Source organism: Hyla sarda, chromosome 4 (assembly GCF_029499605.1).
Source record: "Hyla sarda isolate aHylSar1 chromosome 4, aHylSar1.hap1, whole genome shotgun sequence".
NCBI classification, from domain to species: domain Eukaryota; kingdom Metazoa; phylum Chordata; class Amphibia; order Anura; family Hylidae; genus Hyla; species Hyla sarda.
The window spans coordinates 232690192-232704068 of record NC_079192.1 but is presented as its reverse complement, the minus strand read 5'-3'; the positions used below and the strand labels follow the sequence as shown (position 1 = coordinate 232704068).

The following is a 13877-nucleotide window of genomic DNA, read 5'->3' as shown; positions in this document are numbered from 1 at the left end:
TAGCGGAGGCATACGCTTTTCTTGCCTCCGACTCCGAGTCTGTCAGTGAGGACGATGAAGATCCTACATTCCTGTGTTCTGCATCGTCCTCCTCAACATCGAGTACTGATGATGAGTCACCTATACGGCGGCGGAGACGCCGCCAGGTGAGGCCACGCACCCCCCAATGATAGTGGCCCAGTGTCCGGCACTAGTGCGAGTGGTGATGCTGCTCGTACTAGGAGTTCGACTACCCAGAGAAGTTTACCGGAGCCCCCTTCAGGTGAACCTGTCTGGAGACCCCCAGAGGCTTATTAGCCACTGGTTACGGAGTTTGTTGCCGACTCCGGAATCCGGATTGACAATTCTGGATTCACTGAAATTGACTATTTCAGTTATTTTTTCAGTGACAGTTTTGTCAATCACATGGTGGAGCAGACGAATCTGTACGCCAGGCAGTTCATCGCCCACCACCCTGATTCTGTTTTGGCCAGGCCCAATGAATGGTACGCCATTGATGCAGCAGAGATGAGGACATTTTGGGGCCTCTTGCTGCATATGGGCCTGGTCAAAAAACCAAGTGTCAGACATTACTGGAGCGGGGACATCTTCTACCAGAACCAGCTTTACAGTATGGTCATGGCATGGAGGCGGTTCGAGGCCATTCGGAAATGCCTCCATTATGCAGATAATGAGGAATGTCCACCCTGAGGTGATCCCACCTATGACCGGCTTTACAAAGTGAGGCCGTTCATCGATCACTTTGCAGCCAAATTTTTGGAGGACTACGTACCCCTCAGGGAGCTCTCGGTTGAGGAGTCTCTTATCAGTTTTAAGGGGAGACTCATCTTCCGCCAGTATATTCCCTCGAAGCGAGTGCGGTATGGCGTGAAGCTCTATAAACTTCAAAGCGGGCGCGGTATGGCGTGAAGCTCTATAAACTTTGTGAGAGTACCTCCGGGTACACTCTCAAGTTTAGAGTGTATGAGGGACGAGATTCCCGTATTGAACCCCCAGATTGTTCCCCCACTCTGGGTGTTAGCGGGAAAATCGTTTGGGAGCTTGTGTACCCTTTGCTGGATAAGGGTTACCACATGTACGTGGACAACTTTTATACCAGCATCCCTCTGTTCACATCCCTTGCCGCCAGATCCACTTCTGCTTGTGGGACCGTGCGGAAAAACCAGAGAGGCCTCCCTCTAAATTTTCTGCAGACACCTATGCCCAAGGGTGAGTCCTGTGCCCTTACCCATGAAAACCTGTTGCTGGTCAGGTATAAGGATAAGAGGGATGTCCTCATGCTGACCACTATTCATGGTAAAGGCAGCTCAACTGTGCCTGTGCGAGGTACCACAACACCGGTCCTCAAGCCCGATTGTATTCTGGACTACAATCGGTATATGGGGGGAGTTGATCTTTCTGATCAAGTCCTCAAGCCATACATGGCCATGCGGAAAACACGGGTATGGTACAAAAAAGTTGCGGTCTACTTGGTACAGGTTGCCATGTACAACGCTTTTATACTGTCCCAGTAGGCTGGGAACACAGGGACATTCCTCCAGTTCCAAGAAGAAGTCCTAAAGGTGCTGATCTTTGGCGACCGGGAAAGAGCAGCCCGGACTTCCCAAGGAACTGGAGTTATAGGTGCCAGGATCGTCCCAGGCCAACACTTTCCAGGTGAAGTCCCCCACACTGGAAAGAAGGGACGATCCCAGAAAAAATGCAGAGTGTGTAACAGGAGGGGGATTCGGAAGGACACCACCTATCAATGTGACACTTGCCCCGATCATCCGGGCCTCTGCATTAAAAACTGCTTCAGGGAGTTTGCGCAGCGCTCTCTCTCCACCTGAGCGGGGTGCACATTTGAGGCAACAGGTTAGGGATGGCCACACACGTCCCATTCCCAGAATGATGATTCAGAGCATAGGGTTTGGGGTGGGCATATTTTTTAGTTTTGGCTATGCTCTGCGTCATCATTCTGGGAACATAACCTGTTTTATAATTTTATGTCCCACTGTACCCCATTTTAGTTATTTAGTGTACCCCAGTTATTTACCCCATGTAATGCCCCTTGAGGGGGGGGTCCCACTGTTCTGGCTCCATAGGCCGCAACGCAGAAGCTCAAGGCCCCTGAATGCGACCTGCTCCTCTTAGACCAGTGTGCAAGCTGTTTACGCCCAGACTTGAGGTATGTCCTTACTCCAAAGAAATGTATTTACAAACTTACAGTGACATTTTCTCCTTTTACCACTTGTGAAAATGAAAAATTATATTTATCAAACACCTGTGGGGAGTTAAGACTCACTGTACCCCTTGTTATGTTCCTTGAGGGATGTAGTTTCCGAAATAGTATGCCATGTGGTTTTTTTTTTGCTGTCCTGGCACCATAGGGGCTTCCTAAATGCGACATGCCCCCCGAGCAAAATTTGCTCTCAAAAAGCCAAATATGACTCCTTCTCTTCTGAGCATTGTAGTTTGCCCGTTGTGCACTTCAGGTCAACTTATGGGGTACCTCCATACTCAGAAGAGATGGGGTTACAAATTTTGTGGGGTATTTTCTGCTATTAACCCTTGCAAAAATGTGAAATTTGGGGGGAAACACACATTTTAGTGAAAAAAAAACAACTTTTTTTTACATATGCAAAAGTCGTGAAATCCCCGTGGGGTATTAAGGCTCACTTTATTCCTTGTTACGTTCCCCAAGGGGTCTAGTTTCCAAAATGGTATGCCATGTGTTTTTTTTTTTGCTGTTCTGGCACCATAGGGGCTTCCTAAATGCAACATGCCCCCCAAAAACCATTTTAGAAAAACGTGCCCTCCAAAATCCCCTTGTCGCTCCTTCGCTTCTGAGCCCTCTACTGCGCCCGCCGAACATTTTACATAGACATATGACGTATGTGCTTACTCGAGAGAAATTGGGCTACAAATATAAGTATACATTTTCTCCTTTTACCCCATGTAAAAGTTCAAAAATTTGGTCTACAAGAACATGCGAGTGTAAAAAAATGAAGATTTTGAATTTTCTCCTTCACTTTGCTGCTATTCCTGTGAAACACCTAAAGGGTTAAAACATTTACTGTATGTCATTTTGAATACTTTGGGGGGTGCAGTTTTTATAATGGGGTCTTTTATGGGGCATTTCTAAGGTGAAGACCCTTTAAATCCACTTCAAATCTGAACTGGTCCCTGAAAAAGGCTAGGTATCCACTTGTTTTTTTTTGTACACCTAAAAAAACGCCAGCAAAAACGCCAGATAAACTGCCACAGGTTTTTCCTGAGTTTTGGCAGTTTTTCTGGCGTTTTTTCTGGCGTTTTCCCTGGTGTGTGGAAACAGCCAAATTTGTCCCCTGTTGCAGTTTTTTCACTGCCTTCTGGGTACCACTCTGTGGGTTGGATTCTGAGCGCCCGGTCCACAGAGTGTAAGGAGATGAGGAGTGATGTACAGCATCACTACTCACCTCCCCGGCCGTATAGTATACAGGGGGGCATAGTGTACCCGTGTATACTATACAGGAGCCGGGAATCCTGTCACCAGACTAACAGGACTCCCTGCTCCTATAGCCCCTTTGGGCGGTATACAGTATATACAGGAGGTCCACTTACCTCCCTCGTTTCTGTCACTGCCGGTCCGTGTAGCTCCGCCCCCTAGTGATGATGTCATTAGGGGCGGAGCTACAGATTTAGGCTAGTCTGAAGCTCTGTTCACATTGTCCGTTTTGGATAATGGGAACAGACCCTTCTGCCAGTGTCTACCCAGACAGGGAGACTCCAGCTGTTGCTAAACTACAACTCCCAGCATGCCCAGACAGCCTTTTGCTGGGAGTGGTAGTTTTGCACCAATTGGAGGCTCACTGTTTAGGTAGACATTGCATTATGGGCGCTCTCACCTGCAGAGAGCACAAAAAATGTCCTAACCTATTTTTTTTTGTGTTTTTTTTCTTCTCGTTTCAGATCCGTTTATGCAGAGGATTACGACGGATTCGATGGATTACGACGGATGAACAGGATTTTTTATATTTTAATAAAATGGTTAACGAGGGCTGTGGGGGAGTGTTTTTTAAAATAATTTTTTTTTCCAATGTGTTGTGTTTTCTTTTTTATTGAATATTCAGGCTTAGTTATGGAGGCTGTCTAATAGACAGAATCCATGACTAAGCCGGGGCTTAGCGTTAGCCCAAAAAACAGCTAGCGCTAACCCCCAATTATTACCCCGGTACCCACCGCCACAGGGGTGCCGGGAAGAGCCGGTACCAACAGGCCCGGAGCGTCAAAAATGGCGCTCCTGGGCCTAGGCGGTAACAGGCTGGCGTTATTTAGGCTGGGGAGGGCCAGTAACAATGGTCTTTGCCCACCCTGGTAACGTCAGGCTGTTGCTGCTTGGTTGGTATCTGGCTGATACTGAATATACAGGGAACCCTATGCGGTTTTTTTTCATGAATAAAAAAACAAAAAAAAAACGCATAGGGTTCCCCCTATTTTCAGTATCAGCCAGATACCAACCAAGCAGCAACAGCCTGACGTTACCAGGGTGGGCAAGGACCATTGTTACTGAGGTGAGAGCGCCCATAATGCAATGTCTACCTAAACAGTGAGCCTCCAATTAGTGCAAAACTACAACTCCCAGCATGCCCAGGGAGTTGTAGTTTAGCAACAACTGGAGTCTCCCTATCTGGGTAGACACTGCCAGAAGGGTCTGTTCACATTATCCAATACGGACAATGTGAACAGAGCCTTATACCCTTGCCAGCCTGGATCGCGTCTGTAGCTCCGCCCCTGATGATGTCATCACTAGGGGCGGAGCTACGCTGACCCGCGGGGACTGGACAGAGGTAAGGGGACTTCTCCATCTTCTGTATACACTATATACAGCTATCTATAGATAGCTGTATATACTGTATACCGCCCAAAGGGTTAACCTACACTGTCTAGCAGTGTAAGTTAACTCTTTCCTTGCTGGGCTGGTGCATAGCGCACAGCTCAGCAAGGGGTTAAGTGAGCCAGCAATGTGTATACTGTATACACATTGCAGGCTCACTGTAAGTTCTTGCTGGGCAGTATGTATATGATGTATACCTACTGCTCAGGATCAGCTGATCTCCTGGCTCTGTAGCCTTGAGAACAGCTGATCCCGACAGTCACTTTGATCGCAGCGGGTGTCAGGAGAAATGACATCCCTGGGATCTGTCCCTTACTGCAGGTACTAATACTCCCAACATGGAGCACACTCTGCTCCATGCTGGGAGCTGTAGTACCTGCATTAATAGACAGATCGCAGCGAGTGTCACTTCTCCTGACACCCGTTGCGATCCTCCTGTATAATGTATAGATGCAGCAGCCGATGGTCCCCTGCACTGCCGTATATATACACAGATTCCTATTTCCCACAGAGTTGTGATTGGCTGGAACCATCTGACCAATCACAGCTCTGTGGGAAATATGAATATGTGTACATATACGTGAGTGCAGGAGACCATAGAAGAGCGGCTGCCGCATCTATACATTATACAGGAGGATCGCAATGGACCCCAGCGATCTTTCAATTAGTACAGGTAACTACTACTCCCATCATGGAACAGTGTGTTCCATGCTGGGAGTAGTAGTACTACCTAAAAAATGTAAAAAAAAGTGAAACACACACACACACTACATTTTTATTATTGTCGGCTACATTTTTAGTGCCCTACCCGCGCACATAAATTGATCCCTGTTTAAAAATTAATAAAAAGTTTGTTATAAAAAAGATATATTTCGTTAAATACAATTTTTTCCATCACTACTGTATCTTTTTTATTATTATTTTTTAATGGTACCCTACTAAATTGTAATAAAAAAGGTATCTCCAACACTTTTTTGGATCGCTAAAGTCCAAAACATAATAAAAACCGCCTGAAAAAACGCCAAATTTAAAACCCACATGGCGTTTTTCTTGGCGTTTTTTTACTCTCATAGACTTCTATGGGAGAAAAACGCCAAGATGTTCCCGAAAAAACGCCAAAGTCTCGACAAGAGGTCATTTTTTAAAAACTGCCAAGGAGCCCAAAAACGCCAAAAGGATTAAAAAAACGCCAAACTGAAAAACGCCAAGTGGATTTGGCATTTTGCAGTTTACTATTGACTTGCAGCTAACATCTGGCCGCAGCGTTTTTTCACAAAAAAAACGCCATGCGGCAGAATGGGCGTTTTTATTGGCGTTTTTGTAAAAAAAAAAACAAGTGGAAACCTAGCCAAATAGTGAGTTAGAAAATTTTGTGAAAAATTGGAAAATTGCTGCTGACCGTTGAAGCCCTCTGGTGTCTTCCAAAAGTAAAAACTTGTCAATTTTATGATGCAAATATAAAGTAGACATATTGTATATGTGAATAAAAAAAGGTATTTGAAATATCCATTTTCCTTACAAGCAGAGAGCTTCAAAGTTAGAAAAATGCAAAATTTTCTATTTTTTCATCAAATTTGGGGATTTTTCACCAAGAAAGGATGCAAGTATCGACAAAAATTTACCACCATGTTAAAGTAGAATATGTCACGAAAAAACAATCTCGGAATCAGAATGATAAGTAAAAGCATCCCAGAGTTATTAATGTTTAAAGTGACAGTGGTCAGATGTGCAAAAAACGCTCTGGTCCTAAGGTGTAAAATGGCCTTGTCCTTAAGGGGTTAAAAAAATAAAAAAAAACGTTTTCCACTGGAGTACCCCTTTAATGGTACCTTCACACATGCATATTTTGCTGCAGATTTTCCGCAGCTGATTGTTACCCATTGACTTCCATATGAACCAAATCCACTGTGGATCAAATACTGCAAAATATGCATGTGTGAACCTACCCTGAGGGTCTGCAGGGGGTTGTGGGAGAGATGTCATTTCCCTTCCCTAAACAGGTCCTAGACACTGGAAATGGCTTTATTGTGTCATCATTTATATCACATCGGCATCCTACAAACCCCTACTGCCCTACTTACACGGGGGGAGTTGGCTTACTGCATGAGGACACATATGACATAAAGACAGTACACAAGCCTGCAAGTGACGTCATGCATTACCATGGCCAGGTCCCTGGTCATCACAAGGCTCTGCTTCTCTCCAGAAGAAGGAGGTCAGGCTCCTCACGAGGCTCAGCATCGCTCCCTCACACGTAGGACCACGCTCTCTATAAAAGCTGAGGAGCAACCGCTTCACGTCCGCTCTAGAGGCCTCACGGGGTGGAGCCAACAAGCGGCATGACGTCACGCACCCGCGGTAGCGCGGCCGCTTTTTCACCTCACACCGCCGAAGGGTAAATGTTGAAGCTTTGGGCGCGCAAAACTAGAGAAGACCGTGACCCGTCATAGAAGAGCTGGCAGGTGTATAGATACGGAAGCCGTTTATGTGAACGGCATTATTGTTCGTATTATTGTATACACTTTATTTGGGCATTGTATGGTATTGTTGGGCACAGTGAGGTGGGTGTGACCTATACCAGAGGCGAGGGTAAGGCTCAGAGACCCCAGTGGTAAAGCTTGCCGCGCACCCCCCTGCAGACTATTTTGTATAGCAAATTGGTACCTTTAGGGGATAAGTGTCTAATCGCGGGGGATTCGACTGCTGTGTCTAGGGATTAAGATGCCCTATCTGCCCCAAGGGTGATTGCAGGGTGGGGCATGGAGCTGCACATCCAGGAGCTGTAATGTTCGTTTCACACTAACCGTACATATCAATCAAGTTTATATACCAAAGAATTGACCCTTTAATGGCCAATACTTTTTCTTAGTTTTTACATTTGTTTTTTGCAGAGTAAGTTGTGCTTTTTATGGCAGATGAATACAATGTAGCAATTACAGTAGTTTTTATTTTTTAATAGCAGAAAACATTACAATATATTCATCATGTTATATTAGGGATCGACCGATTATTGGTATGGCTAATATTATCGGCCGATAATCACGATTTTGGGCATTATCGGTATTGGCAATTACCTTGCCAATAATGCCCGCCCCCTCGCACCGTGTCGCACCCCCCACCGCACTGATCTGGCCCCATTGCCTCCCCCATCCCCGGTTTTATAATTACCTGTTCCCAGGGCCCATGCTTCTTCTTGCTTCTGCTGCGTCCTGCGTTACGCTATGTGCAGTGACGTGTGCGACGTGACGTCAATGTCAGTGCGCACAGTGACAGCTCAGGAGGACGCCACCGGAGCCAGATGTAGAGTGGACCCCGGGAACAGATAATTATAAAACCGGGGATGGGGGAGGCAATGGGGACGGTGCGGCGGGGCGGTCGGGGGGCGGTCGTGGTGATAGATCTCAGGACCCCTGGACAGGCAGGGGGAGAGAAGCGGGTGGCGGCAGCGGTCTATCGCACCGCAAAAGCCACTGCAGTGCATTGATTTAAAGCGCCCGCTTTAAATCAATGATCTGCAGCGGTATCGCGGGGGGATAAATAGCCGATAACTTATACCGGAATATCGGTATAAGTTATCGGCTATCGGCCCTAACCTGCAACGATTATCAGTATCGGCCCTTAAAAAGATGATATCGGTCGATCCCTATTAGATATGACAATAACAAATGGTTTGTTTTTATATGAAACTAATTTGTAAGTGGAAAATGTGTGTAATATTTTTTTTTTACTATAATAAAATTATATTTTTCAAAACTCTTCTTTTTTTTTTATTGGTTCCACAAGGGGATTTTGACATGGTCTCCCAATTTCACAAATAGTACACTGTGCTGTCACATATAGCTGACAGATGGCCCTGCTGGAGGCAGTCGAATAGATGTAAATATATGGCAGTCCGAGGGGTCTTCATAAGAACCCCTGTTGCCATGGCAACACATCTGCGTCCTAGCGATAGTGTATCCTAGGTGCCAATATAGTGACGGATATCTGGAAGCACTTAAATGCTGCATTCATAATTTGACCAGCATCTAAATCAATGTTTCCCAACCAGTGTGCCTCCAGCTGTTGCAGAACTACAACTCCCAGGCTGTCAGGGCACAGTGGGAGTTGTAGTTGTGCAGAAATTGGAGGCACATTGGTTGGGAAACACTGATCTAAGGAGCTTTAACAACAAGGATCCTTATTTTTGCTCTGTTTTTTCTCTCCTGCTATTCTCTCTGAAAATGGCAGCACCCAACAGACCTCACTGACTATAATGGGGTCCATCGGGACCCTTCAAACTGGCCATCAAACTAAAAAAAATAAAATAAATAAGTGTGACTGCGTTAGGCTGGGTTCACACTACGTTTTCTCCCATACGGGAGCGCACACGGCAGGGGGAGCTAAAACCTCGCGCTCCCGTATGTCACCGTATGCGCTCCCGTATGTCATTCATTTCAATGAGCCGGCCGGAGTGAAACGTTCGGTCGGCTCATTTTTGCGCCGTATGCGCTTTTACAACCGGACCTCAAACCGTGGTTGACCAGTTTTAGGTCCGGTTGTAAAAGCGCATACGGCGCAAAAATGAGCCGACCGAACGTTTCACTCCGGCCGGCTCATTGAAATGAATGACATACGGGAGCGCGAGGTTTTAGCTCCCCCCTGCCGTATGCGCTCCCGTATGGGAGAAAACGTAGTGTGAACCCAGCCTTATTGACGGGGCATAAATGTAGTGTGAAAGGGGCCTAACCTGTGTGATACCTCTTCCTGTCAAGTTGCGTTTCCACTTGACAGTTTTTGGGGAAACTACCACTGCAGTTTTTGAGCCAAAGCCAGAAGTGTATTTAACCCCTTAACGACGCAGGACTTATATTTACGTCCTGCGCCGGCTCCTGCGATATGAAGCGGGATCGCGCTGCGATCCTGCATCATATCGCGTCTGTCCCGGCGCTCATCAACGGCCGGGACCCGCGGCTAATACCACACATCGCCGATCGCGGCGATGTGCGGTATTAACCCTTTAGAAGCGGCGGTCAAAGCTGACCGCCGCTTCTAAAGTGAAACTGAAAGTGACCCGGCTGCTCAGTCGGGCTGTTCGGGACCGCCGCGGTGAAATCGCTTGGATAGGGGATATGATGTCTCAGGGCCGGAGTACCCTTTCACGCTCCATATATCTATATCTCATTGCCCTGCAGTGCTATTATGCTTAGGTCCGTTCTGATATGTTAAACACTCAATTGCCAGCCTTTACATGTTTCGCCGTCGCCATAGCGTTATCAAGATTGCCACTCTTGCATATTGATAACCTCGTGGAGACGGCAAAACATGTAGAGGCGGGCAATTGAGTGTTTTTTAACATATTAGAACGGACCTAAGCATAATGGCACTGCAGGGCAATGAGATATAGATATATGGAGTGTTAATTTCTCATACTGATACAGCTTACAGCGTCCGTTCTGAATTATTTTTAATCACTGCTGGAGGGTTAATAATATTTTAACTAAAATCAATAAACGTTTATTTTTTAGGGGTTGTCACAAAAGGGTTTTTTTTTTACCCCGGGCTTTTGGTATTTCTATTAGCCAAGGGCCCCTCACTGCCCTAGGGTCATAAAGGCTAATTGATGATAGATACCAGTCCACTGCATAAAGTGGTGTATGGTACACCAAACAGGTGATAACTTTAGAAAAGCATCCACCAATAAAAACGCAACACAAATGCAAAAAAGCGCAACTGCGCAAAATTTGTAGACGTGAAAAATGGTGTAAAGGCAATGATACATGTCCCCCCCCCCCCCCCCCCATAGTCTTTCAAGATTACATTAGTGCAGTAGCGAATAATTGGGAAGAAAAACATTTTAGACTGTCAGCAGTTAATTTTTTTATTTTTTTTATCTGTACAGGTTTAAAGAGTACCTGTCACCAAACTAACTCACACTACAGTGACCCCCCCGACCTACGATGGCCCCGACATACGATAATTTTAACATGCGATAGCCTCTCAGAGGCCATCGCATGTTGAAGGCAGCATCAACATACGATGCTTTTGCATGTCTGGGCCATCGCATGAACGGATATCCGGCAGCGCTGACTGCTTCAGCTGCCACCGGATAGCTGTTTACGGGGCCCCGTGTGCTCCGGTGATGGTTTCCTACCTGTCCTCTGGGCTCCGAAGCTCCTCTTTGGGATTCCCTGCATCGCCGGCGCTCTCAATCGTCGTCATCATGTCGCCGCGCACGCCGTCCCTTCATCCAATAGGAGCGGTGTGCGTAGTGATGTGAAGGTGGCGACGTGAGAGCGACGATCCCGGGGAAGCAGAGACGTCCGGAGCGTCAGGGACACGGCGACAGCGATGGAGGGCGACAACCAGGGCAGCGGTGATGGTCCGGAGCGGCGGAGACAGGTGAGTACAACTTCCTATACTTTACATTGCACGGATGTATGTTCCCTAACTACTCAACACCCCACCGGCCATACATTTTTTTTTTTTACAGCTTTAAAACGCTCTGCGACATGCCTTTATTCTTGCACACATACTGGCCCTGATTTACTATTGTATACCCAACATGGGAGATTTATCAAAACCTGTGCAGAAAAAAGTTCCCCATTGCAACCAATCAGCTTGCTTCTTTAATTTTTAACCCCTTGGGGACAGAGGGTTTTTCCACTTTCGTTTTTTCCTCCTTACCTTTTAAAAATCATTACCCTTTCAATTTTGCACCTAAAAATCCATATGATGACTTATTTTTTGCACCACCAATTCTACTTTGTAATGACTTCAGTCATTTTACTCAAAAATCTACGGCAAAACTGAAAAATAATCACTGTGCAACAAAATTGAAGAAAAAACCATTTTGTAACTTTTGGGAGCTTCCGTTTCTACGCAGTACATTTTTCAGTAAAATTGACACCTTATCTTTTTTCTGTAGGTCCATACGGTTAAAATGAAACCCTACTTATATAGGTTTGATTTTCTCGTACTCTTGGAACAAATCATAACTACATGCAGGAATATTTATACATTTAAAATTGTCATCTTCTGACCCCTTTAACTTTTTTATACGCTGTGATCTGAAGTTGTTAGCGGTACCATTTTTGCATTGATCGGACTTTTTGATCGCTTTTTATTAATGTTTTTTCATGATATAAAAAGTGACCAAAAATACGCTATTTTGGACTTTGGAATTTTTTTGCGCATACGCCATGGACCATGTGGTTTAATTGACTATATATTTTTATAATTCGGACATTTCCACACGCGGCGATACCACATGTTTTTTTTATTTACACTTTTTTTTTTATGGGAAAAGGGGGGTGCTTCAAACTTTTATTAGGGAAGGGGTTAAATGATCTTCACTTTTTTTCACTTATTGTTTGCAGTGTTATAGCTCCCATAGGGGGCTATAACACTGCATACACTGGTCTTTTACATTGATCAATGGTTTCTCATAGGAAACCATTGATCAATGATCCTGCCACTTGACTGCTCATGCCTGGATCTCAGCAGTCATTCGGTGATCGGACAAAGAGGAGGAAGGTAGGGGACCCTCCTGCTGTCCTACAGCTTTTCTGGATGCTGCTATTTCGTTGCGGCAATCCCGAACAGCCCACTGAGCTAGCCGGGAGCAGTCTACTTTCATTTTAGGGGGTTAATAGCGTGCGGCACCCCGATCAGTGCCATGCGCTATTAGCCACGGGTCCCGGCCGTTGTTAGAGGCAGAGCCCGACCCGCTATGACACGGGGCCACGCCCTCCGTCCCCAACAGGTTAAAGAGACCTCTGAAAAATGAAAGAAGCAATCAGATTGGTTTCTATGGGCAAGCGGGCAATTTTTCCACTGCACGGTTTTTGATAAATCTCTCCCAACATGTTTTGTCGGATTTTGCGCCAAATTCTGTCTGCGCCAGAAATTCTGTCTGTGCCAGAATTGAAAAAAAACCTGACTAACTCTCCATTTTACCGAGAAATCCCTAAAAAGGGGTGTGGCCATCAGGGGAAGTAGGCGTGGTCATTTTTACTGTAACCCACATATTAACTAAGGTTTCCACAGAAAATGTATTTGAGGTGAGGAAAACCCCACAGATCAGAACATGTGTTTAAAAAATAAATAAAAATGTAGGGAAGCCTTAGTAAATACCGTGGACAAAAAATAGTAGGGAATTAACCCCTTAAAGACTGAGCGGTTTTGCACTTTAGTGCTGGGCGGTATACTGGTTCATATCGAATACTGTTTATTTATTTTTTTTCCACGATCCGAATTTTTCATATACCGCAATACCAGTCAGGAGGCTGCTGCCCACAAATCCCACAGCAGCCTCAGACTCGGCAGAAGCAGCAGACTCAGTGGCAGCCCCACCCTCCGAGTACATTCACCTCACCAATCACTCACCAGGGTGGGGCTGCTGCTCCTCCTAACTGTCTCCTCCCGTCGCTGCCATAGTGGCAGGCAAATTTCCACCTCACACCGCCATTCATTTCCCTGCTCGGCCTGCCCTGGACTGCAATCGTCAGCCGCCAGTGTTGCCGCCTGCTGCCGGCCCCTTTCACAAGGTAAAAAAAGAGCACACACTCGCTGTGGCTATGCTGCGCAAGGGTGTGGAAATTTAATTAAAAAAACGACTTGTCCACGGGACTAAAACGGAGCAAAATCTACTTAAATCTACCCTCATGACGATCCACTTGTCTGGGCCAATTTTCGCTTTTACACTCTTGTTTTTTCCTCCTCGCCCTATAATAGCCATAACTACCGACTATAATGATACTTTTTCTTTTTTCATATTCTCCAAAAAAAATAAATAAATAAATAAAAAAAATTAAATATATATATAATAATGAGTCTGTGAAATGAAATTGAAATAGTAAAAGATAATTTTGCAAATTTGGTGGTTTTCTTTTCTAAGCCATTTACCTTGTGGTTGAGCTAACATGTTGTTTTGATACTTTAGGCCGGCCTGATTACAGCAATACCAGATTTGTATAGTTTACGTCATGTTTTATTAATTTAAAAAAAATTATGAACTTTTTCGAATTCTTTTAATTGCCATTTT

The 13877-nt window shown here is 45.4% G+C and overlaps 2 protein-coding genes across 7 annotated transcripts in view; one reads left to right on the top strand and one right to left on the bottom strand.

Moving 5' to 3' along the window:
- Positions 1–7655, bottom strand: part of MOV10L1 (Mov10 like RISC complex RNA helicase 1) — a 93415-nt gene extending 85760 nt beyond the window's left edge. The window contains exon 1 of one of the 2 annotated variants that reach the window (XM_056573722.1): positions 7520–7655. Coding sequence is in view for 1 of the 2 variants with exons in the window: in XM_056573719.1 (XP_056429694.1) it covers positions 7018–7096 (79 nt within the window). In the remaining variant the exon portion in view is untranslated. Of the gene's footprint in view, positions 1–7017; positions 7234–7519 lie in introns of those variants that run through there. The other variant, XM_056573719.1, reaches the window with a different exon arrangement.
- MLC1 (modulator of VRAC current 1) overlaps positions 7182–13877 on the top strand; it is a 104902-nt gene continuing 98206 nt past the window's right edge. For 3 of the 5 annotated variants that reach the window (XM_056573730.1, XM_056573734.1, XM_056573735.1), the window contains exon 1: positions 7190–7317. The gene's annotated coding sequence lies outside the window, so the exon portion shown is untranslated. The other 2 variants (XM_056573732.1, XM_056573733.1) reach the window with 2 other exon arrangements.